The 26,165-nt window shown below is 38.1% G+C and overlaps 1 protein-coding gene across 4 annotated transcripts in view; it reads left to right on the top strand.

Annotated features, from left to right (window-relative positions):
- The first annotated feature begins 522 nt into the window (after positions 1 to 522).
- The window catches only part of MRPL3 (mitochondrial ribosomal protein L3), a 39,809-nt gene continuing 14,166 nt past the window's right edge, over positions 523 to 26,165 (top strand). For 3 of the 4 annotated variants that reach the window (XM_077865187.1, XM_077865188.1, XM_077865186.1), the window contains exons 1-6: positions 523 to 772; positions 1,762 to 1,946; positions 3,223 to 3,314; positions 5,603 to 5,701; positions 14,759 to 14,858; positions 17,426 to 17,486. In XM_077865187.1, coding sequence (XP_077721313.1) covers positions 681 to 772; positions 1,762 to 1,946; positions 3,223 to 3,314; positions 5,603 to 5,701; positions 14,759 to 14,858; positions 17,426 to 17,486 — 629 coding nt within the window. In that variant the 5' untranslated portion in view covers positions 523 to 680. The remainder of the gene's footprint in view (positions 773 to 1,761; positions 1,947 to 3,222; positions 3,315 to 5,602; positions 5,702 to 14,758; positions 14,859 to 17,425; positions 17,487 to 26,165) is intronic. The other variant, XM_077865185.1, reaches the window with a different exon arrangement.

The raw sequence follows: 26,165 nt of genomic DNA on the forward strand, positions 1-26,165 counted from the left end.
ATAACAATTTCCAGGGCACCTGGGTGACTCAGCGGTTGAGCATCTACCTTCGGCCCAGGTCGTCTTCCCAGGGTCCTGGGTTCGAGTCCCACATCAGGCTCTCCAAGGGGAGCCTGCCTCTGCCTCTCTCTGTGTGTCTCTTATGAATAAATAAATGATCTTTTTTTTTTTTAGAAAAACGAAAAAATAAAAAATAATGTCCTTTCGGGGCTGTTTTGAACATAAATCAGTAGAACAATATCAAGGGCTGTTCAGTACAAGGAGCTGCCACACAGTGTGCATTATTTTTAAGTGATTTCGCTTCCTTAAGGAGCCTGTCCCCGGGTCGCCTCATTCTTGCAAAGTCTAAACTCCAAACATTCTTTTTTTTTTTTTCTTTTCAACCCCTGGAGAGACAAGTGAGTCAGTCCCTGCCCTCCCTACTAACTCAGACCCAAAGTAGGACTCTCCCGAGGCGGAACTCTAATTCCCGGGGTGACTCTGGTGCCCGGGACGCATTGGGAAGAGGACCGGAAGTGGCTCCTCCGGCTCCTTTCCGGTCCCCGAGGGCAGCGGCAGGCAGCCGGCGGGACGTTCCTGGGAGGCTCGAGGCGGGCTGGCGGCTGCAGCGCGGGGACGCCTTGAAAGCAGAGCGGCGGGACGCCAGGAAGAGTAGCGGGGCGAGCCCTCCCGGCCACTCCATGTCTGGTTGGAGGCTGCTGGCCCAGGCCGGCGCCCAGGTGCTGGGCTGCAGCGCGGGCGGCCCGGGTGCTGCCCGGGGCTCGGCAAACAGGTGGGTGGGGGAGGGGGAGGTATGGTCCCTGCAAAACACACCTGGAGCCGAGCTTTGGCCCCCGGTGCGGACGGGTGCGCCCTGGGTGGACGGGGAAGGGGCTCCGTCCAGACCACAGGCGCAGGGGACTCAGAGCGTTACTCCAAGCAAGTGCCCATTGAAGGAGTGAGGGGGGATTTTTTTTTTTTTTTTTAATGTTTAACATTTATGAGCCAGCGCCTGGCAGGGAGCATTACCAACAGGATTAACACCTACCAATTAGTGGGCGTTTTCTATGTACCGAATGCTTTGATAGGTGTATTAGGCGCCGCCTTAGTTCAGTAGCCTCACGAGGTAGAATTGCTGCCCTTATGCATTTTACAGACACTGCCATGATGATATTTTGCAGATAAAAACAGAAGCTTGGAGAAGTAACTTAGTGTAAAGCTGGGACTCCGACCTGGATGTACCCGACCACGAAAGGTGATAGACAGCAGAGAGTCTTAACTTTTCTGACCCTCCCGTGCAAGAATTTACCTCCTTCCCAACACAAGGTCTTTCTTGCGTTCAGGTTCTCAGAGAGATCATGTCTTTTACGGATCTTCTGAGCCTAGGCCTTGTCATTGCTGGGAAGAGGTGGGCTTGTCAGAGGGAGAGAGAGAGAGAGATCAGCATCCCACATTGTTACCCCCGCTGGGCTTAAACTATTAAGGTCCACCTACAAATGGATCAGGGCTTCCTGTGTCTAGGTAGGACAGTTCTGTTAGAAGTTGGTTTATAACAGCAGAGGGGATGAAGGCCTTTTACTCTAGGGTCATCCCTTAAACAATTAAGTGTAAAGCCCATTATTATAAGGAATGTCCGGGGGGGGGGGGGGGGGGCGACTTGCACGGACTCCAAATCCTTTTCCTAAGGCCCAGACTACACTTTCCAACTCATGTGACCTCCCTCCCCCGCATTAAATGGGGGAAGCCTTTTATGTTTTGGTTTTCTAATTTTTGTTTTCATAGAACAGACATTTGGCTTTTGGTTAGAAGTCTCCATGGCAGAAGTGGTACATGGTGGGATGAGCATCTTTCGGAAGAAAACGTCACGTTTGTTAAGCAGTTGGCCTCTGATGAAAATAAAGCCCAGTTAGCAAGTAAACTGTGTCCTTTGAAAGATGAACCCTGGCCTCTACATCCTTGGGAACCAGGTAGTTATTTTATATTTGATAGTCTCTCATTTTCCTAATTACTGTGTGTGGCTGGCACATCCAAAATCATAGTGACTGCCTGATGAATTTATCATGTCATGAATTTACTTTTCATGTCTTAAGTGTGTCTGTTTAATTGAGGTTTGGTTTGCAAGGTTATGTCTAGCATGCTGGTTTACTATTAGTGAATATCCGATGGTAATCAAGACTTCTTCAAGAAACTGTTTCATAGGTGAAGGGAAGATCATTCTGCATATGTTTTTTGTTTCCTTCAGATTAAAAAAAAAATGTATAAAATAAACCAGAGAAGAAAAGTTAGAGGAGTATGATCTAAAACTACAGTGTGAAAAAAAATAAAAAATAAAAAATAAAACTACAGTGTGTCACACAGATGTTTTCAGTTGGGATATCCAAGCACTCCAGGTTTGCCAAGCTTAACCCCAGAATCAGCTCCTTGTGTCCAGTAGAGTACTAAATCCATGTGTAGTGAGACTGAGAATAAGGCCTATACTGTTGAGAATGTGGTCTCTAGTTGGAGTTTATTGTGACAGTTGAATTGTATAGTGATCTGAAGTTCTTAGTGGAGGGCAGCCTGGGTGGCTCAATGGCTTAGCGCCGCCTTCAGCCCAGGGCATGATCCTGGAGACCCGGGATCGAGTCCCACGTTGGGCTCCCTGCATGGAGCTTCTCCCTCTGCCTGTGTCTCTGCCTCTCTCTCTCTCTGTGTCTCTCTCATGAATAAATAAATAAAATCTTTTTTAAAAAAAAAAAAAGTTATTAGTGGAGCAACTTTACTAACTTGTGCAAGAAATCTAAGTGGCATGGTGGAAGCTGACATATTTTAGCCACTTGACCACTTGTGTCATCCCTGTAACACCAGCTAAGTTCTTAGAATTTGAGCAGATATTTTCTAATTAATGCACTTAGATATGAATTGATACTAGAAAAGCAAATTGTAATGATGGATTTATCATGCCCTCCATTAATACCATTATTTTAAAGCCAGAATATATCAGTTTACCTATTTTCTTTATTTTGTACAGTTTTCCTATATTTACTCATTATATAGAGATTTATTAAGTAACAATATGTTACCTAGCCATGCTTGAAGTCTGTTATATCTCTAAGGAACAGTAATGTTTTACTCTGAATATATTAGCATGTTTCTTACCTGCCTGTTGCTCATATTGGAACCACAGTATAGGAAATACTGTTGCTTCATTTTGGCAAATGTTGAAAAAGTTTGTAATAACATTGATTTGTTTTTAATTATCAGGTTCCTCTAGAGTAGGACTTATTGCACTGAAGCTGGGTATGATGCCTTTATGGACCAAAGATGGTAAAAGGCATGTGGTCACATTACTTCAGGTAAGAAAGAAACAGAAGATGTAACAGATGTGTACATGTGCCAAGATCTGAGTGCAAACCTGAATGGGCAATATTTGTATCCTGAAACATGTAACTCTGTGATGAAGAATGGGCTAATGATAAGCATAAATACTATTAAAGAACTTCTGAGTGTTTCAGTGAATATTTCACTCTTGCCTGTGTGGTGGCCTTCTTGGTATTGGCATAGGGATAACTACAACAATGAGTTAAAAAAAGATTGTAACTTAGCTTCTCACAGGTGTACCAGTTCAATTCATCATTGGAAAAAAATCTCAGTCCCATCTTATTTTCATTCTTTCAACCCAAAATTAAAATTTTGATCTCTTTCCTAACTTAGAATGTAACATTTCTTGTCTGGGGAGGGAGCATCTTGTTCTCTGGGATAAGACAAACTCTAATGGTTAAGAAGCGGGCCCTGGAACCAGAAAACCTGACTTCATATCTTGGTTCCACCACTTCCAACTGTGTTCCTTAAAACCGTGTCTCCTCTGCAAAAGATATAATTGTATTTGGTAAAAAGAAATAGATATTACCTACCTTTAAGGTTTTTGTGAGGGTTGTACAAGGTAATAAATGTCACACACTCTGAAACAGTGTCAAATGTTTAATATACGTTAGCTGCTGTTGTCATTACAATTATTATTAGAGAAAGATCACTGATTGAGTTAGGAGATCCTCATTCCCCAAATCACTTTGGATGCCTGAGTTCATTTTTGGGGACTAGTCTTAGAAAAATGATTAGACAGATACTGGTGACTAAAATGAGAGCTCATGCACATAGGCCCAGGGGGCCTGCAAGCCTTTGGACATTTTTATTGACTCAATGATCAAAGAAGATTATGGGTTCTAAAACTGTAAGAAACTTTGGGAGCTTTCAGGAGTACTGGTGAGATTGTGCATTGGTACAACCACTTCGGAAAACAATTTAGCACAATAATGTGGTAAAGCTGAGATAGGTGAACCTTGTAGTCTAGCAGTTCCACTCCTGAGTGTCAGTAGAAAATTTGAACTTCATTACTTTACAACAGTAAAGAGCAGTACTGCTCTTAATATTCCAAAACTAGAAATAATCCTAATGTCCAACAGCAGAATGGATAAATAAGTCATGGTATTCACAGAATGGAATGCTGGATAGCAATGAAAATGAACAGAAGAGTGTTACACACAACAATATGGATGAAACTTAGAAATATAAACAAGTGAAAGAAGAAAGACATGGACAAGTACATACAGTCTGATTCTGTTTATACAAAATCTAGAGCAGGCAACAATAAACTAGATGGTTTCAAAAATAGCAATTGTAGGGACACCTGGGTGGCTCAGCGATTGAGTGTCTGCCTTTGGCTCAAGGCGTGATCCCAGGTCCTGGGATCAAGTCCCACATAGTGCTCCCCATGAGGAGCCTGCCTGTGTCTCTGCCTGTCCCTCTGTGTTCTCTCATGAATGAATAAATAAAATCTTTAAAAAAAAAAAAAGCAGTTGTAAAGAAAAATAAGTAAAGGATTACCTACCATAAGGGTCAAGAATAGTAGTTACTTCTAGGGCAGTGCTTTTCAAACTTAATGAGCCTCTATCATCTAGAAGGTTTATTTAAAAAAAAAAAAGGAGATTCTGATTCAGTTGATCTGGCCTGGGGCGTGAGGATCAGCATTTTCACCAAGTTCCCAGGTGATGTTAATGCTGCTTGTTTGAGGACCACACTTTGAGAACCACTGCTCTAGGGGTTAAAAAAAAAGTGGGGAGGGAGATTATTGGAAGGACAAACACAGGCTTTGTGGATTCTACTTCTTGACCAGGGTGGTGGTCAATGCATATTTTCTTCATAAATACTCATGTTGTAGATTTATGTTTTAGGCACTTTTTTTTTTAAGGTTTTATTTATTTATTCATGAGAGACACAGAGAGAGAGAGGGAAAGAGAGAGAGGCAGAGACATAGGCAGCGGGAGAAGCAGGTTCCATGCAGGGAGCCCGATGTGGGACTTGATCCCCGGACTCCAGGATCATGCCCTGGGCCAAAGGCAGGTGCCAAACCGCTGAGCCCTTCAGGCATTCCCTCGGCACTTTTCTCTATGTGATGTCTATATGCTCTGTATTTGACATTTTTTTTAAAAGTTACTTCTATATTTGAAGATTGTGATTAGTGTTAGAGGAATGTTGAGATAATTAACTTTAGGGAATTCTTAATTGTGATACGGCTTCAACACGACTGATATGTTAAAATATATCTTAGCACATACTTACTTTTTTTATATATTTGTTTCCTTAGGTACAAGACTGTCACGTTCTAAAATATACTCCAAAGGAAAACCATAATGGAAAAATGGCAGCCCTAACTGTAGGCGGAAAAACTGTATCACGTTTCCATGTAAGAATGTATTTTCATTCTTTAGAATAGTACAGTTCATTAGTTTCAGATCTGAATTCTTTAAGTTTTGAGGCTATTCCATAGTCACAAATTTGTATTTGTCCATGAGGTAAATTGTGGATTTGAGGGAAGGTGGTCTAGTGAAGCCATTAAACCCAAAATTCTGAGAGAAATTTGGGTTTGTTCTAGTACTTCTCAGTTTTTGAAACAAGCAACTTTTTGCTCTAAACTTGAGTATTTGCCCATTTGTATGGTGGGGATAAAAATACTACTTAACCTAAGAACTCTGTTACCAGAATTAATGAGATTTTTCATACATGCCTAGCATGTCGAAGATACTCAATAGGTGGTAGCTATTATGTTTTGTTGTTTTTGTTAAATTTCTCTTTTTTTTTTTTCTAAATTGTCTTAATACCTGACTCCAGCAGCATGTGAGGATTAATTTGTATATACTAGAAGGAACTTTCTTTTTGTGTGTGTGCAATTTTCTTAAATCTGAAATCACTATAACTATGAAAATACAGTGCAGTATATCATACAATCAATGAGTCATTTTTATCTTCACTGCTGTGCGTATTTCCCTAAGTATATTCACTATCAATATTTGTAATTTTTTTTAAAAACACATGGAAAACTAAAAGAGTCATTGAAATTCCACATAAGTTACAAATTCTACAGCTTTCTCTATACCAATTCAAGTATTTTTGCGAACACTGTATTTCATAAGAAGATGCAAAACATAGTCCTTTCCAGTCACAACCACAAGAAGGAGTAAACTATATTCATAATCTTAACAAGAACGTTAATAATAAATAATTCACTGGTGTCACATACAGCATTGTTTTGGGTCTAACCTTCCTAAACCATCCCATGTTTTATATACCCTCGGCATAATTCCCTGCAATGTGAAGAGAATCGATAACATTTCAAATGTGGGTAGAAAGTATGACATGACAATCCTAAGTCCTGAAAATTTTTTAAGTCCCTAGAGCACACAGGAAGCACCCAGTTCAGACCCTCCCTAGAAGGAACTTCTTCAGTACTTCGGATACAGCTGTATTCAAACCCACATCAGGTTTTTACAAATAAAGCATTCCCCCCCCCCCCCCCCACACACACACACATAGAATACTGTTAGGGTGCTGAGTATGTAGCTTAAATTTGAAAAATCTGTTCAATTAGTATCCTTATTGGATGACTAAAGGCGGAGAACATCTTTCTAGAAATGGTGATCCTTTTCACTAATAGGTAATGAAACATCTTTAGTTTACTAAAACATACTACTTATTTTTAAGATAAACATTTTTTTTCTGTCGTAAATTGTTTATGAAATTAACATGGATGATAAATAGGATCTATACTATACAACTGTCAAAACTAGCAAGTGTTTGTTGTGTGCCTCCTATTTTGTTGTCATAGTTAACTTTGTTATATGCACTTGTTATATGCTGGATACATAAGCATTAAGCCTATTATTTAATCTTTTCAGCATCTGAAGCTAAACAGGCTAAGGAGGCTAAAGAGGTTCAGGGCCACCCACTGGTGAGAGGTAGAGTGGCGATCAGATTTTAGAGACTTATTTCTTGTGTCTTGACACCCCTCTGGGTACTCATAGGCTAATGGAGAAGATGAACAAATAAATCCTCCATCACTATATAGTATTACACATGCAACAAGCATGGAATGGGGAAGAGCCAATTGTGCTTAGGGAGATCCCAGAAGTTGTCACACAAAGGAAACCAGAAAAGAAAATGGGTGTTAAAAGCATACCAGCAGGAATACCTGTTAACATACCAGGCACATTGCAAAAATCTCATGTCATCCTGGTAACAAATCTCTTAGATAAGTAGTATTTTTATCCCCATTTTGCAGATGGGCAAAAACTGCAGCTTAGAGGGTAAAATTACTTGTTCCAGGTAGCTACTGCCGAGACACATGGAAAAGAGCCTGTGTGCTTGGGAAGAGAAGTGTGGTGTGTGAGATCTTAGTATGTGGGGGACTAATGGGGGAAGACAGTAAAGGTGCAAAGTGTACCTGTTGGGTAGAGTGCTGAAGAGTTTAGACTTCATCCTGTAGACTCCCAAGAGCTTTTCTGGATTCTCCAATTGGGACAGTGATGTGGTCAAATCCTTAACTTGGTTAACTAAATGAGAAGAATCTGTGTGCAGGGAGGACATTTAGGAAGTTGTTTTAAGCACTGGGAAGTGTCAATAAAAGGCTTTTGAACCAAGGTAGTTGTATTGGACTTGGAGAGGGGAGGGATTTGTACAAGACTGGGTGAATATGTGGTGAGGGGGCACAGGCTTACAGCAGTTCCTGAGTACTTGGTTCATTTATTCACGAGAGACCCAGAGAGAGAGGCAGAGACACAGGCAGAGGGAGAAGCAGGCTCCATGCAGGGAGCCTATTGAGTACTTGGTTCAGTGCAGAAGCTATAACCTGAAATGGTGACAAGGAAAGGAAAGTTATAGACAAAAGAAATGTGTGAAGTATTTACGGAAAATTCAAGTGGAGTTTTACTATAAATAGTTGGGTATACTGATCAATGAGTTCGAAGTGGTTAAAATCATGGGAGTCCTATAGGTTGATCGGACTAGAGGCCATTTAGTCCTGTCTCTTAAGTGTTAGAGAAGGTAGCTACTTTTACATATTACAGTAGTATAGTCTATATATATTTTAATTCTGCTATTAAATCTTGACAGTTTATTGGCTGATAATTTTAGGGTTTAAGTAATTTCACAGTAATGAAGCAAACTGAGATATTTATGGAAACTTTTTAAAAAGTCAGATTTTTTCAAATGTTTGAATTTTTAAATGGGTAAATACATGCCAGTCCTCATGTGAATAATTCTTTGATTTGATAGATGCTACTGTTTTCTCATTAACTGTACTTCTGTGTTTTTGTTGTTCAGCACCATCATCTTTATTTTCTTTACTGATTTTGTAAATTCATGACTTTATTGCCTTGATATTTATAAATTAAACATGATGTTGGGATAGTCCATTCTGCTCCAACAGATCTGTTAACATTACTTCCCAGAACTATGAGACAGTGGAAAAACGAGTAGATGTGGGGTCAGAAGAGCTGAGTTCTAATTCTGACTTCTACTAACATCCATTCTCTTACACATGAAAACAAGGAATTGGACTTGATGGTTGCTAAATCCTCTTTTAGTTCTAAACGTCTCACCCTGGTTCTTTAGTATCTTAGTTCTCAAGAAAAAAAAAAATTAAAGTTCTACCCAAAAATGTATTTGGCAGCTCAGTTTACTCTATTTTACTTACTGAGAAAAGTGTCTTACAGATTTTATTAACATAATACTAATGATTAAAATATTTCAGAAATGGGGCACCTGGGTGGCTCAGTCAGTTAAGTGTCTGTCTTTGGCTCAGGTCATGATCCCAGGATCCTGGGATGGAGCCCCGAGTCTGGCTCCCTGCTCAGTGGGCAGTCTCCTTCTCCTCCTTCAAGTCCCCTCCCCCTGCTTGTGCTCTCTCTCATTCTCTCTCTCTCTCAAATAATTAAATCTCTAAAAATTCAGAAATGATAGTATTTTCGTACTTGAGACTGTGGTCTACACATTTTAAACTTCATTCTCTTCAGTGAATATATATATGCAGTGATAGAACGCAGCAAGGTGATACAGGTCCTATACTATGTTGTGGACTTGCACCCTCTTACACACATTTTTAATTTACTTCTCTGGTATAGGAAATGCTATAAAGATCTTTTTTGTTCTTCAAGATAAAAATGTTCTAGGGGTGCCTGGGTTAAGTGACTGACTCTTGGTTTCGGCTCAAGTCATGTTCTCAGGGCTATAGGATCAAACCCCACATCAGGCTATGCCCTCAGTGCAGAGTTCTGCTTAAGATTCTCTCTGCCCTTCTTACCCATGATCACTCTTTCTTTCTCTTTCCCTCTCTCTTTCTCTCTCTAAAATAAATAAATAAATTTTCAAGAAAAAAAGAAATATAAATTTTCTAGGTCTAGAGGCCATGTATTATAATATTAAAGAAAAGCTTTGTCTTTGAATGACCTTTCTTCAGAATAAGATGTGAAAATGAGGTTTAAAAATTCTTTATAAGTAAAGAATTTGGGTTCAGAAAAGAAAAGGATTTTCAAAACTAAAAGTATGCAAATTTCCTCTTGTGTGTTGTAACCCTCAGAGAAACTGAGAATAGATTCAGTTATAGTTTTTAAAAACAAGTAGACCTATGAATATAAAATATCAAATAGTTAAGTATTCTAAAATGAATTGATTGAATCAATTTTACTTATAGTAGGGCTAGAACTGTTTTATTTTTTAACTCTCTAAAGAATTTAGGCCCCCTAGAAATTAGATTGTTTTGCTTTCGCTATTTTTGTAACTTCTTATAAATAAAAACATAGGAAGTTAAGTGGCCTTAAAAGTTGATTAAATCAATTCATCTTAGGAGCAGAGAAGCATTTTCATTGTGAGAAGGGTAATTGCAGAGAACTTTGAAGAAGGAGAAAAAAAATGCAGCCTCATAGATGGGATTATCCAAGTGTGACACTGTTGTCAGTCTTTTAAATTGCCTTTTGAAATCATTTATTTGGAAGTTAAAAAAAAAACACTTCTGTTATACTGCTGCTACTTTCAACTCAACTCAAGCATTTAGCGCTTCTCACGACTGATGCCTAATTAGTTTTATGATATTTTGATTTTTAAATGAAAGAATTAAAGTATTCAATTTTAGTGACGCTGGAATATAATCAAGTATTATTACCTTGTATGTTTCAGTCTGTAGTTACTTAGGTCAAGATGTTTATCTTACTTATTTTGTGTTCCTGAAAAAAGTAAAAGTTTTTTCTTAGAGGCTTCCTCCCGTACTTAGAAACTGATATTAATAAAATAGTATGCTTTTTAAATAAAATAGAATATGTGAATCTCAGAAATAAATTTAAAGTCCATTCTAAAATGTGGTAAATCGGGGCAGCCCCGGTGGCGCAGCGGTTTGGCGCCGCCTGCAGCCCGGGGTGTGATCCTGGAGACCTGGGATCGAGTCCCACATCGGGCTTCCTGCATGGAGCCTGCTCCTCCCTCTGCCTGTGTCTCTGCCTCTCTCTCGCTCTCTCTGAATGAATAAATAAATAAATCTTTAAAAAAAATAAAAATAAAAAAAAAAAAATAAAATGTGGTAAATCTAAATTTGATACATCAGGAAAATAATTGCAAGGAGGCACATTTTTATTTATTTATTTATTTGTTTTTAAAAGATTTTATTTATTTATTCATGAGAGACACAGGGAGAGAGAGGCAGAGACACAGGCAGAGGGAGAAGCAGGCTCCATGTAGGGTGCCCAATGTGGGACTCGATCCCAGGACTCCAGGATCATACCCTGGGCTGCTGACGGCACTAAACCACTGAGCCACCCGGGCTGCCCAGAGGCATATTTTTATTTATTTATTTTAATTAATTAAGATTATTTATTTATTTATTCATGAGAGACAGAGAGAGGCAGAGACACAGGCAGAGGGAGAAGCAGGCTTGATGCAGGGAGCCTGACATGGGACTCGATCTGGGGTCTCCAGGATCATGCCCTGGGCTGAAGGCGGCACTAAACCGCTGAGCCACCTGGGCAAAACTATAGGGAATGACTGGGATGAAATTACGTCCTCCCTCTTCGAGGAAAGGAGGAGGGATAGCTTCTTGAGAAAACAACTTTTTGTGGGCGTCCAGAGCACGGCTTCCCAGCATCAGCCACACGGTTCCTCTGGGGAGCCCCAGGGACATTCCCAGGGTTTGTGGGCTAATCCAGACATTCACATTCTATGCTTATAGGCCAGTGCCACCCGATTTCATGTCAACCAAAGGCAGCCTTCTCAGTAAGTTACAAAGTGGCACTAACAATTTACATTTTAAACTAAAATCATCGAGTAACTGAAGTTTGCTACATATTCACATATTCTGTAGTTAAGACTGGCTGCACAGATAATCTGTCGGATTGGGAGCCAAGATGCTTGGTTAACAGTAAATCATCAGCGTTGTCTTGAGTTGGTTAGGGTCTTTCAATTGATGCTGTTCTTTTTTGATTATAAATTGCTCTCGGTTTGATTTCATAGTAGTTTAGTTTTTTGAAGATTGTTCATCCTCGGACTAAGTCATGATCTTTATTTTAGGCCTATAATTTTTTAATAATTGGACTTGAAGATAATATTGTAACACAGTAATGTTGTGTGCCAAGAACTGATGCAGCAGCAAGAGTGGAAAGGTACCTGGAGAGGCAAACCAGGACTTCACACCTGGATGGATGTCTGCCTTCCATCTTTTGTGTCTATATCTGTATCAAGAGTCTTAAGAATTAAGAAAAGAAAAAAAGACCCGGGACATTATTTTAAGGAAATGAGATATTCATAAAGTGTTCTATTCAAATATTTTTAAAAGAATTATTCAAGGGTATTTACAGAAGCAGAAAAACGGGCAGGGTTAGAGGGAAAAGCAGGCAGCAGGACCTTTCAGGAGCTAGGGATGTAGCAGCAACTAAAGCTTCTGTTCTCAAAAAGCTTATATTTTGGTGGGATTGGGAATGAAACAGGGAGACTGGCATAGAAGATAAACAATAAAAAAATGTGTATCACAGGACGCCTGGGTGGTTCAGTGGTTGAGTGTCTGCCTTTGGCTCAAGGAGTGATCATGGGGTCCCGCCCTGAGTTCCCCATAGGGAGCCTCCTTCTCCCTCTGCCTATGTCTGCCTCTCTGTGTGTCTCATAAATTAAAAAAAAAAATGTATATCACAACAGAAGTGCTTTGTAGACTAATAAAGTGTGCTGAGGGGATTGTGAGTGACAAAGTGGTGCTATTTTAGATGGAATAATCAGGAAAGGTAATATTTAGATGGAGGCCTGAATAACCTGAGGGAGCATGTCCTGCAAAAATGTGAAAAGCATTCTAGGCAGAGAAAATAGTATGTACAAAGGACCTGAGGTCATTGTTTAATGTGTTCTTGGAATGTAAGGAGTGCATTGTACCTGAAGCAGCATGACCCAGGAGAGTGGTCTAGGTCAGATGGTATAGAACCTTGTAAACCATTAAAGGATTTAGGGTTGATTCTGTATGAGATGGAAGCCATGTGGAGACATGTTTTAGCTTGAATTTTAAAAGGATCATGCCAGCCTGTGACTGGAGAATAGATCATGGGGTCAGGTGTGTGGAACTTTAGAGACCAATTAGGAGGCTATTAAAATAATCCAGGCAAAATTTGGGGTGCACGTGAGAAGTAATTGATATGGGCTTTATTTTTAAGTAGTGTCTGTAGGAACTGCTGATGAGTGGGACATGGGATGTGACAAAAGAGTCAAAGGAGACCACAAGATTTTGGGTCCAACCAACAGAGGTATGGAGTTGCCATTTATTGAGATTTGGGAAACCGGGGGAAGGCAGGCTTCTAGGGGGAAGTTGAATTCAATTTTAGACATATCAGACCTGAGTTGCTGTATGACATCAAAGTGAGATACTGAGTTAGTGGTTAGACAAATGAATTTGTAGTTCAGAGTAGAATTTGTTTTAAAACTCTTTTTTTTTTAATTTTTATTTATTTATGATAGTCACAGAGAGAGAGAGAGAGAGAGAGGGGCAGAGACACAGGCAGAGGGAGAAGCAGGCTCCATGCACCGGGAGCCTGACGTAGGATTCGATCCCGGGTCTCCAGGATCGCGCCCTGGGCCAAAGGCAGGCGCCAAACCCCTGCGCCACCCAGGGATCCCAGAGTAGAATTTGTGATTGAGGTTAGAAATGTGGGGTTATTAGCATAGGAAGGAACTGAGAGAGTGAAAGTCTCAACGAGAGAGTTGTCTGTCACCTATGCCAAGCATTGCTGATAGAGCCATTAAGATAAGTATTGACCAATGTATTCAGCCACACAGAGATGGTTGGTGACCTAGATAAGCACTTTGCATTCAGTGTTTAGGGGTTGCAGGCACCTGTTATAGTGGGTTTGAGAGAATGGGAAGATAGAAAGTAGATTCAGCAGAAATCTTTCAAGGAGCATTGTCGTAAGTGGGAATGGAAAGATGACCTAAAGGAGACTATCTGGTCAAGGGAAAGTTTTGTTTTAATGTGAGTTATTGTGACATCTTTGTATACTGATAAGATAGTTCCAGTAGAAAGGGAAATTGGTGACTCAGAAGGCAATGGGGACAAGTCAAGAGTAAAGCCATTAAATAGGTGGGAGAGGGATGGGATGAGTACACAGTGAAGGATTTGGCTTCTAATAAGAGCGTGGACAGTGCACTTACCATTGTAATTTCCAGCCCCAGTTTCACATCAGAATCATAGAGAGTACTTAAAAAACATACTGACACCCACATGACACCTTAGACCAGTGAAGCTAAGCAGAAGGCCCTTGGCATTGGCACTTTCTAAAAGTGCCCCATGTGCATCTCATTCAGTCTGGAGTGGGATGGGGGATGACAGTAGGTAAGTGCTGATGCAGGCAGTTTGATTGGGTGATAAGACCTTGGGGAAATGCTCCTGTTCTTCTGTGTTTTTAGTGAAATCTGAAGCTCAAAGAGGGGAGAAGGAGGGTTTAAAAGTCATGACTTTGTGACTTTGGAGAATGTGAGAAGGATTTTAAATAGGGAAACGTAGTTTGGCCAGACCACTTTGGGACTCACTTTGAAGTTTGTGGTCATATATTTGAACGTGACTCAGTGTATTTTCCTCCAGCTGCTCGGAAGCAGGTGCAGAGTACACAGAATTGAATTTCCCAGGATTGGGGTTCTTGATACTTATAGTCCCCATTCAGAATTCAGATTTTAGCACAACTCTGTTTCTTTTCCTGCAGAGTAAAGATCTTTCACTATGTAGTGTGTATGAGCTCCACCATGCCTCTGGTTAGATTCTAGGTGTAATGGATTATAGATCAAAATCTCACCTCCCTTAAATAAGGGGAGTATGGTGCTCTTTGTTCATTAGGGGAACAGAATGCTTTTAATGATTTGTTCTCCGGGTTGTTAATAATTTGGTTTAGATCTCTGTGCATTGTACTCCACCTTTAGTATAATGGGTTACTTATGTGTACTGCTTTTCCTCTAGAAATCTACATCTGTATTGGAATTTTACCAAGAACTTGGATTGCCGCCAAAACAGAAAGTTAAAATATTTCATGTAACAGATAATGCTGTGATTAAGCCAGGTAATCTGAGGTTGGGGAGAGGAGGGAGGCAAAAATACCCAAATACATGATTTGTTTAATGTTAGGCCTTTCAGTAAAGCTGAATCCACAATACAAAGTCCCAAACATTTATTTTTAAATATAAAGCAGTTATCTGATTTAATCACTAGGGACAAACAAGTCTTTTTCTTTTTTGACTGGGAAGAACTATAGAGAACTTTGTTTTCCATTAAAGAGGGAGGAATACTTTTGTTTTTAATGTACAAAGAGTTTCACATTTGGAAAAGCCACTAACTTATTTTTTTAACTTTAAAATAAACTAACCTTTAAAATGTGAAGTTCACTCTGTGTAGGCTGTCATTTTAATAAGTGAAGAATAGCTAAACTCTCACTGAGATAGAAGAATTTGAGAAAATAGGAAACAAGAAGGTGACCATAGCACCTTGATGTAGAGATTCTTACTTAAAAATTCCAAAGTGGGACGCCTTGGTGGCTCAGCCAGTGAAGTGTCTGCTTTCAGCTCAGGTCATGATCTCAAGGTCCTAGGATTGAGCCCCACCTCAAGCTTCCTGCTTAGCAGGGAGTTTGCCTCCCCCCCCCCCGCCCCCTTTTCTCTCTCTCTCTCTCTCTTCCCCTACCTGTCACTTGTTCTCCTTCTCTCTCAAATAAATAAAATCTTTAAAAAAAATAAAAATTCCAAAGTATTTTCCCTACTCCTTGAAATGTCAAAAAGTATGATTTGGCAACACGGTTATTGCATTGGTTTTTTTTTTTTTTTTTTTATTGCATTGGTTTTGTGTAGTTGACAACATTTTGACATCTTTGAACTTAAGAAAAGCTTCCTGATCTCTTGAATTTGAGTTCTAACAAGTAGATAGTAGAAGGATATTTTAAGATTTGGTATTTTAATATCTGGACAGGATTTCATGAAGTAAAATATAAGTGCAATAAGCCTTCTTAATTGGAGTGACAGAGGATCAGTCTTGATATAAGCTAGAATTAAAAGTATTTTTTGAAGTGCAAGTTTTGTAATTTGAAGCTAAAGTGAGCAGAACTGAGGTAACAAATGTAAAAATTAAGTCCCTGTTAATTTTTGTTGTAGCTCAAGCCATGTGAAATTGTTTCAGTGGGTGAAAGTGGTCAAATATCAGCAGTACAGGTCATTCAACCTCCTAGAAATTCAGTTAGTGTTAATCTCGCCTATTTTTTCTTAATTCAGGGTTTTTCTTTGCCCATACAAATCTAGGTTAGGTCCTACATTAAAGGATACTACCTTCTGAAATTCCATAGTACTGTACTCCCTGGGGGTTTTTTTGTTTTGTTTTGTTTTTTTTAATTTTATTTATTTATTTATTCATGAGAAACACGGAGAGAAAGAGACCCAGAGACACACAGGCAGAGGGAGAAGCAGGCTCCATGCAGGGAGCCTGACATGGGACCCGATCCCGGGTTTCCAGGAGCATGCCCTGGGTTGAAGGCAGCGCTAAACTGCTGAGCCACCTGGGCTGCCTGACTTGCTGTTTAAACAAGCCATAATTAGCATTCAGTTGCATTTTCTACTACTACTATTATGGCTTTTTTTTTTTTCAAAGAAAAAAGAAGTCTCTTAATTGTTGATGTTAATGTTGATTCTTCACCTAGATAATAAATGTTTGAGGTCAGGACCATGTCTTATCTATTTTATTTCTAACTGTACATATGGTAAGTGCCCTATAAATATTTGCAGATTGTCAGATAGTTCTCATAGAGTCAATTCCAAATTGATGCAAACAAAATGTTGTAAAGGGCTTTCACATACAAAATTCCTCTAAATAACATGTTTTTCTTGTGCATTTTAACTAAGATTCTATTTACACCAACTAGTTTTGGAAATGTTAGTCTATAAAACTGGGAGTATTGATAATGACACTTTTTCAGAATTCCAAATTATCCAGTCATGTGCTGGAATAACTATTTTATTGGCACAGTGACCAAACTACCAAAAATCTGACATATATGGGCTTTATGTGATATCATAGATGCTGTAATCACTGCCCAGTGTCAATGGACCTGGGATCAAACAGTCAAAGTTCCTATTTTTGGATAATGTATTTCTAATGTTTAAAAAAGATTTGATCCAGCCACAACACTTTTGAGTCATTCTTTTATTTTTATTTTGTTATATGCAATCGGAAAGGTATCTTAAGTCACTATATTATTCACCAAAACAACAAAGAATTATCAAACTCGTGTATTTACCAACAAGAACACTATGCTTATCAGGATGTGAATTGCCCATTTCAGCCAGTACCACATTGGCCTCCATAAGGGTACAAGCCCATGAGCCACCTGTGGTCTGTTGGTCTCACTCCAGCACCATGTGCCTTGTCCTGGGACACATTACACATTGCTCTTCAGCCCATGTACAGTCAAGGCATGTTTGATGAACAATTTTATTACTTTATTGTTGATGTTTCTAGGAATTATAATTGCAGAATAGAATCTTCTACTTTTTTTTAAATCTGATAGGCTTCCTAGATGTAGTTTATATTTAGTGAAGTTGTTTCTGCTCTGACAAATTTCATACTGATTGTTTTCTTTTCATAAAGGCACTCCTCTTTATGCTGCTCACTTTCGCCCAGGACAGTATGTGGATGTCACAGCCAAAACGTAGGTCCATATTACAGATTCTTTTCCTTTTGTTTTCCTTATATATTAAAATGTAGTGGAGTGAGGCTAAGTATAGTCTTTCACGTCATTGAATAAAGATTAAGTAACTGTTATTCTCATCTGTAATTCTATAATGTTACTATACTGGATTTTAAATTGCACTGGATTAGTTGTATGTGAACATCAAGTTACAAGGTTTGAAACTGGGATGTAATGCTTCTTGAAATGGGACTACGAGAAAGGTCACATTACTCAGGTTCTTTGTGGCTTGGGCCCACTTCTATTTTTAAGACCAAAGGCTATATATGGTTTGATGGTGAAATATAAATGAACAATGTTACAGAGTTCTTTTGAGATTGTGTCCTCTAGTAATTGATGGTTCTTTCCAACTGTAGGAAACAGTTAAATTAGAAACATTTTATACTGTTTGTGATAGTTGTTTTGCTTAAGGTTCCCCTAGGGTAACTATAAAACATTTTGTTAACTGTGTGAAAAGCCTATCAGAAACAGGAAGAAGTAGTATTACACCTTAGGCCTCTACTAGATGGTGTTGTCTCTCAGTACTAGACAAGTGAGACTTCATAAAAACAGAAATGTTTTATATCCCAACAAGGGTTTAATTTGGTAGAAATCAACACTTAATTTTAACACTAACAGAAATACTGGCTTTGAGTCATGTCCAGAGTGGGAAGAAAAGCAGTTTTTTTTAAATTTGGTTAAGGTTACTTCACTGTAGAATGAAGTAACTGAGTCCTTACAGATGTTTATGTAGAAAGTGTTCAGTATATGTTAATAGAATCTGCATGACTAGTCTAAACCGAACTCCCAAATATCAACTCTTGGCTATTCCTGTTTCTTGTTCTGTCAACCCAGATGATGATTTTACTTCTTTGTGTGCCTCGATTTCCTCCTTTTTTTGTCATCCGATAAGGTCTGCAGCCTATGTCATTCTGACAGTGGTCCACATATGCTCTAGGTAGTCTTACAGTCACAGTGACTGAGCCAAAGAGCTTTTATCCAAGGAAACCAGATGAGCACCAGCATTAGTTTTCTTAATGGGGTCAGTTAGATATACTTTATTTCCACACCATTATTGCCTGCTTTCAAATGAGCTATTGCAAATGGCTTTACCTTTGACTAGCTCTTCAGAAATGGAGTCAGATAAATTGACAGTACAGTGGGTCCACCTCTTAGCGAAACTGGACTTCTCCCTTGTTTTCCCCTGCGTCCTGATTGTTGCAGGCTCATTCCTACTTACTTGGTAAAAAAAATCAGTTGGTAATTCTGTTCTGCCTTCCCTTGTCATGAACTCAGAATGTTAGAGCTGGAAAGCTTTGGTTTGGTTAGTTGGGGGGAGATGTGTGTATTGTGAATCTGATGATTTTACTTTTTTAATTTCTGAATTAACTACATATAATAAAATACCTCCGTAATTCCGTTAATTTGCACAAAGTTAATAGTGTGCGAATTCTATTACCTAGTTTACATTTTATATGGGATATTCCAAGAAGTCCTACAAAGTCAGGGACCTCTGTTTGCAGATCCCTTGTGGTGGGATTTGTGACTAGCTTGGATTAGAGCCAGGCTTTTTAGATACATGTGTTCAGCAAATGCTTTCATTGCATATGCTACTGTTGAGTTTCATTGGCTTCTTAAAAGTTATTTTTAACTTAAACTTCCTTCTTGTTGACTATAAAGTGAAAAGGAAAGTATTTTAGTTTTAAGATCATGTACCTAGAAAACAAGACTGGTGCCTGCCTTGGGACCTGGTGGCTGATAAGAGCTGGGAAAATAACTAGCCCTGGGATTTAAAGTAGTTGCCATTCAACTTGGTAAAAAGAAGGACCTTCATTTGAGAAAATCCTCACTATTGTGTGGACTGCAGTACAGTGTTCTGTTTGACTTTTGCCGTGTAACAGGGAGAGAGTTGCCCCATACATGGGTGTGCTTTATTCTGGTACGCATGTTTTTATGTGGTATTACCTGAGATCAGGTGACTTTGATTTTTTAAAAGATGAAGATTTCCAGTGACTCTTATAGCTAGCATGTTATTAAGGCCTCAAGATGTTTGTGTTTGTAAATATGTAGGACTCTCTCCTTCTCATGAAAGCTGTTTTGAATTCCTTCCCAGGGCAGCATTGGATCCTCAGCTGCATAGTCCTAGTTGCTGCTGCCTCTTCTCTTTGCCCACAGGTTGTAGCGAACACACACATGCATTTGCTTTTGCTTTTTCCTTTTTAAATTCTGTCTCCTTTTCCTGATGCATCCCATTTTGGGGAGTTGAAGTTCTTCACAGCCAGTGAGAATGTTCTTTTCCTTGTTGACTGTAAATTGAACCATCATCTTTGGGAATAGACTCCCGAGTACTCTCAGTCCCTTACTGTGGCTCACTAACAGCCAATAATTTACTACTTTGTCCTCCATCTCCAGCCCCTGTTTCACATGTTTTGAAATGTCTGAGCCCCATCTTCCTGTTCAATAATCCTGCTAGAAAAAACTATATGGTGACTGGATAGGTCAAATGATGAGGGATATGGATTTACAGGCAGGAGCAGTGGTTGTCTTGCTTGAGTAGGTTTCTGAAACAACCCCCTCCCCCCCAATCTTCTTTCTCAGTAGATCAGGGGTAACACCTGAGAATTTACATTTCTAACAACTGCCCAGCTAATGTGGATGATGCTAGTCCAGGGAACACACTTTGAAAACCACTGGCTTAGAGACTAGTCAAGGGCTCACCAGTGGAACTGCTTTCCTTCCAACTCCTTTACCCAACTTAGAATCCAAATCCCTTCCTTTCCCGAAACCTGTACTCAAATTATAACATTGAAATATCTGTTTTAAAGCAAGCAAATTTAATCCAGTTTCAAGTAACAGTGTCAATAAAAGTAGGCCTATTTAGTACTCACATTTTAGTTAGCATAAAACTGAAAATTGGTCTCTTTAGTAATCATTTGGCTTCATCATCATCTTTCCATTAGAAAAGAAAAATCTCAAATTAGATTCTAATTGAAAATCTTCATTTTTCTCGTACTATAATGATTATATATAATTGTTAAATGTACACTTATATTTTGAGTATTTTAAGTTCTTTTTTACCTTATGCCTTCAAATTTAATTTCTCAACTAAATATATTTTAGGAATAAGTAAGAAAATTTAAAACAAAATACTATATAATTTAAGAAAATAAAGTATTAATAGAATCTATTTACTTTGAGAATGAAATTATCTGCATTTTTTTAAGTGACCAATGACCAACAACAGCTGCTTCTTTAAGATTTTCTTAAAATTTTTAAATGTTTCTCTGTTAATTGCATTGGGAAATCTGCTTGCATTGACAGATACATTGCATTTACCTGTGCTGAATTTAGGTGTAATTTTCTATACAGAAAAGTATTTACCAGTGTCACTTTGGAATGTGAGGTAAATACATATTTACCAGAGTTCATTTTAATTTTTACTTTTATACCAGAAATAGTTTTTTGTCCAGTGGGTTTGAGAATCTAAATTTCAATTTAGATTAATGGAAAGATTTTTACATCTAATATATAAAACTATTCTAGCAGGATAATTTTTTAGTTGTGTTATGCTCTTAACAGCTATGAAAGCCCGGTCTTTGAAACCTGATGGTTTTGTATAATTCACTCTAAATACAATTTTAAGACTAGCGTGCGTCATAATGTGTTCCTTGCACCCTGCCCTGGCACCCTTTTAAAGTTTCTATTCTTGTTCTGTAATGGTGGTTATAATCGACTGTAACTTCTAAGAGATGATGTTTTGGGGCCTAACATTCTCCCTTTTCTTTCACTCTCAGTTTTAAGGAAGAAACAGCTATGGATAATATATAAATAGTGGGTGAGATACAGTATGACTGTTGATTCTGTCTTCAGCATAGCCCATTGTTTTCTGGTGAATCCTAATGGTGCTTTTTATATTTTGTGGGCTTTTTTTTTTAAAGGAAAGAAACCAGCAAAGAATGAAACAAACAATAAAAGAAAACTGTAAAATGTATTTTGCATTATTAAGGGAAATTGGTTAGGTCTTTGTCTGAAAGGACTTGAAGGACCCCAACAGTGGTAATACCTCCATAACAGTGGGCATGGTGTACTTTCCTGCCAAGTGTTTTATTAAGCTTTGACTTCATGACAGTGGCATAACTGAAGTTAGAGGTTTTTTTTCTGGTTGTCTGTAATTTATTTATACCCTTATTTACTGAAATTCTGAAGCCTAGATTGAAGTCAGGAACACTTTATTCAGCTACTTACAAGATAATTTTCTTTCTGGATAATCTAACAACCTTGTCTACAAGTCTAGGCTAATTAATTAGAACAACCCATATATTTTCAGACATAATCTTAGGACTTTAAAGTTGTCAGTAGTCTTTCAATTCGTATTGCCCTTTGGTGTCAAAATAGAAAAAAATGGCACTTACCTTGATGATGTTATCCCTGGTAGTAGAAATAAAGGAGTAGGGGAGATTACAGGACTGTAGAGTACCTTTGGACATTTACTGAGATTTGGTTAATTTGGGTTCTTTCTTTAAAATATCACATTATGTACAGAAATATGGTTGCCCATCAGTCTTAAGGTGATTAAAATGACAGATGGATTCTTAAAAGAGCAAAGACTTTTGGGCTCTGTGCCCAGTCCTGCATTCTGTCAGAAATTTTCTCCACTAGCCCATTGTTCTTTCTAGAGGGTGCTCTGAACTCTAGGAGGGGAAAACAAGGCATGTGTTACCCATCAGTATACAACTGCTGTTTGGCCATGTACATTTTCAATTTTAGCTCATTTTTAGTAAGTTACTTTATTTACTATTATTCAAAGCAGTATATTTTTAAGCGTAGTAGTGAAATAGTTTTCAAAATGAGTGATTAAACTTTAGAAGGAATAATCTCTTTAAAGACTAATCCCTCTTAAATTAGTCAGTGAATATTTCAAGATAAAGAGTTGTGAGGGTGATGTTTTAGAGTTATATTTTGTTGCTTTAAAAATTTATCTAGTAGTCATCTATGATTGCCTCACTTTACCTCTATGAAATAGCATTTTTTAACTCAAAACCAGCAAAATTAAGACCTAATGAGACAATCTAGGAAATTGCCAAAAGCATAAGCTTTGCTTCTCAGTAACTATGTGACCTAGATAGCTTTCTCAGCCTCTCTGTTGGCTCATCTTTAACATGAGATAATGCACAGAAAGCTATTAGCTCAAGGCCTGGCATGTATTAAATGTTTAGTAGGAGTATTGGCTACTATCACTATTGTTGATATTACTACTTTTCAACTTGTTTCAGATTTTAAAAAGAAAAATCTTTTTTTCAAAAGGAAATATGTTTTAAAATGAAAAAAATGTGAAGTCATTAGGAATTGTATTGTGGCATTTTCTAATACATCTAATTATTGCCTTCTTAAGACTGACTTGTCTAGGAAAGTTGTAGCTTTGCAAAGCACTCTGGGTAATTTTAAGATTACATACTACTGCTAAATATAGAATTTACAGAGTAATGAAGCTCTTGCTACTCTGATGTGCTGGATATGTTTGTATTTTTGCTCTCCTCTGTTTCCCAAAAGGCAGTATGACCTGGGTTGAGAGCATGACCAGATGCTTCCATTTACCAGGGATTTGTCCTTGGGCTTAACTTGTCTGAGTGTAGATTTCATTTTCTTTACTATAAGGGCATGGGACTGTGTTGTTTCTAAGATTCCTTTTGTTCCAAAAATTTATTTACAAAAAATAATCCCTCAGTTTTCGAAATGACATAGCTCACTCTTATCTATATTAATGAAGAACTAAGGCATAATAGTAGTTTCAACAATATATAGAAAATGGTTTCCTGGTCTGTTGAAGAAAGTGGCTAAAGACCTGCAGAAAACTATTACATTCTTCCTTGATATTGTAAAATTATATAGTTATTTGACATTCTGTTTTGAGAAATGCCCATTTAACTTAGGACAGCAAATGTGGTTTTCTGGGTTTATTTATTAGGACAGCCAGGAAATGCTCCCTTTCATAAGAGGACTCAAAGGAATCCTGTTCATCTGGTTCTTTATACTGTTGAATAAGCTAGATTTGAAATCAGGAAGCTATAAGCAGTACACTCTTAGCAGTCATTTGTTGATAAAAATGTTCCCAGATATTGATAGGAGGTTTATGGTTTTTAGACAGAAACAGGATACATTCTACATTTCAGGTCATGCTGTCACAAACTCATTCTAGAGAGTAACAGCCACACAGCTATTCCATGCCAGCTTTTAACTAAATGTGATATAACATAAAGCAACTGAAAAATTCCACCATGCCTTATTTATGGGCTCAGGAGCTGTACATCACTAGATGTAAATAGATCTAGACAGCACTGAATTGGGTAGGAATTGACTCCCAGAGTTTATAGGAGTCTTCAGAGAGATGCTTTATCCCTGGAATGTGTGGAGATGAACGTAGGTAGATAACATCTATCTGCATGAGTTTGTTGAAATGAGAAGCTATAATTAAAGATTAAAACATTTGTGCCTTATTAATTTATCATAAATTAAAAGCTTATCCTGATGGAGGTAGTGAATTAGCTAATAGGACCTTTTATGTGCATGTAATTTATTTTAGTAAAAATTTTCTTTTTTGTTTACTAGAAAAAAGTTTTTTTAATTAAAACCTTTTTGGAAAAAAAAAAAAACCTTTTTGGGGTTTGACTCTAAAACATAGCAAAGTAATGTTAAATTATATCCTAAAAGAAATTCTTTTGATTGTTGATTTGTACATTATCCCTTTATATTTCACATTGCTTTTTCACAAGTAAAGATACCATCTTACTTAATCTGTTCTCAGTGGTTCAACTTCATAAAGAAGTAGCCCAGTCGTGATTTTAGCCAGAACCTGATGTGAGTCTCCATTTCCCTGTATTCATACATAACATTTAACCATAGAGAAGCTGATTCTAAACCAACGATTTCTTCATCTTCCCATCCTCACCTCCTTAAAAATACAGCCTGATCTTGGGGCATCCCTAGAGAAGTCAGGAGTCCTCTCTTCCATTCAGTACTCAGTTACTGGTTTTCTGAGACATTATGTACAAGTGACTTGAACTTTTTACAGCTTTAATAAATCAGCTAAAGAGAGAACATTAAAGCTCAATTTAGAAATGGTTCTGATACAAAAATCTCTACTTGCAGTATGGATTCTTACTCTTTTTTATTAAAGAAAATGAAGTATTTTGTAGCTGATGTGACACTTGATAACAAATACTTCTAGTTCTTTTTTCATGGTAAGTAGAGAAACAGTGCAATGAGATGGGGGTGTGAGGCGGGAACAGAATGAGCAAAGACAAGAAAGAGAGTGGCATACTTAGGGATTCACGGAATAATCTGCTGTGACAAGGACTTGTGATGAGCAGTGTTTGAAAGGTAGACTGGATCCAGTTATAAAAGGCCTTTATATGCCCCAGCAAATGAAGTTACTGAGAACCACTTAAGGTTATGGTTTAGTTTGTTTGCTTCTTTTTGTTGTTCCTGTTTTGCTTTTTAAAGCAAGGCACAGCTTGTGTGAAAAAATTGTTAGGAATGTCAGTCTTGTGGCTATGAAGGAGGATAGCTTAAAGAGAGACGTTCAGTTTCTGAACATTATAATTGAATGGCTGGGATACTTCTGGTTGGATATAATCAGTACATCTGTGGAATGGAATAGTAGCAGAATTCTTGCCAGAGGGCCAGGTTTGTGGAACTCCAGCTTATTAGTAATAGGCTCAAGAGTCAGCAGACTTTTTCTCAAAGGGCCAGATAATAAACATTTGAGAATTACAAGCATTATGTTCTCTGTTGCAACTACTCAGCCCTACCATTATAACTCCATAGGACCGACCATAGGCAATAAGTAAATAAAAGTGCATGGCTGTGTTTCAGTAAAACTTTATTTACATAAAACAGGTGGCCACTAGAGGCCATAGTTTGCCAACCCCTGATATAAACTCTCCAAAAGAGGGTCAGCAACAGGTCTCTAAGACCATCTTTTCAAGTAGCAGCAAAGGGAAAGCAATATGTCAAGGAGCATTAGAGAAGCAGGAAAATAGGGAGGAAATGATTATTGGGAGTAGTGGGAGGGAGGGTGGTAAACAGGAACGATAGAGGACTATTCTATTTTTTTTAAAAGCCTTAGAAATTTGCATACTGACTAGGTATTTAATATTAAAGAATTACTAACTTTTTTAGATTACGATAATGACATTGCGGTTTTGTTCTTAAAAAGGATCCTTAAAAGAGAGCCATGTTAAAATATTTAGGGATGAAATAGTATGATATCTGGAATTTGTTTAAAAATAATCCTTTGGAGTTGCAGAAGAGGAGAATAGATATAACAGAATAGGCCTTCAGTTGATAATGTTTTGACCTTAGGTGGTGGGATACATAGGGATTCATTGTACTAGGTCTCTGCTTTTGAGTATTTTTTAAATTTCCATAATAAAAAATTATTTTAGTAAAAGGCTTTGGATTTCGGAATTAAGGGAGCATAATTTGTTTCCCAAAATGGAGAAAGAGGGTTACCAAGGAGAGAGATAGAAGCCCATGTTGAGGGAAAGCCTCAATGATGAGAATTTGGGGGCAAGTTATTCCAAGGACTCAGAATGAATGGAATTGAGAGCACTCCTCATCTTTGGACATTTTGTTTTATCCCCTATACAAATATATCTAGAA

This window comes from Canis aureus, chromosome 22, assembly GCF_053574225.1.
Source record: "Canis aureus isolate CA01 chromosome 22, VMU_Caureus_v.1.0, whole genome shotgun sequence".
In the NCBI taxonomy this organism is placed as follows: domain Eukaryota; kingdom Metazoa; phylum Chordata; class Mammalia; order Carnivora; family Canidae; genus Canis; species Canis aureus.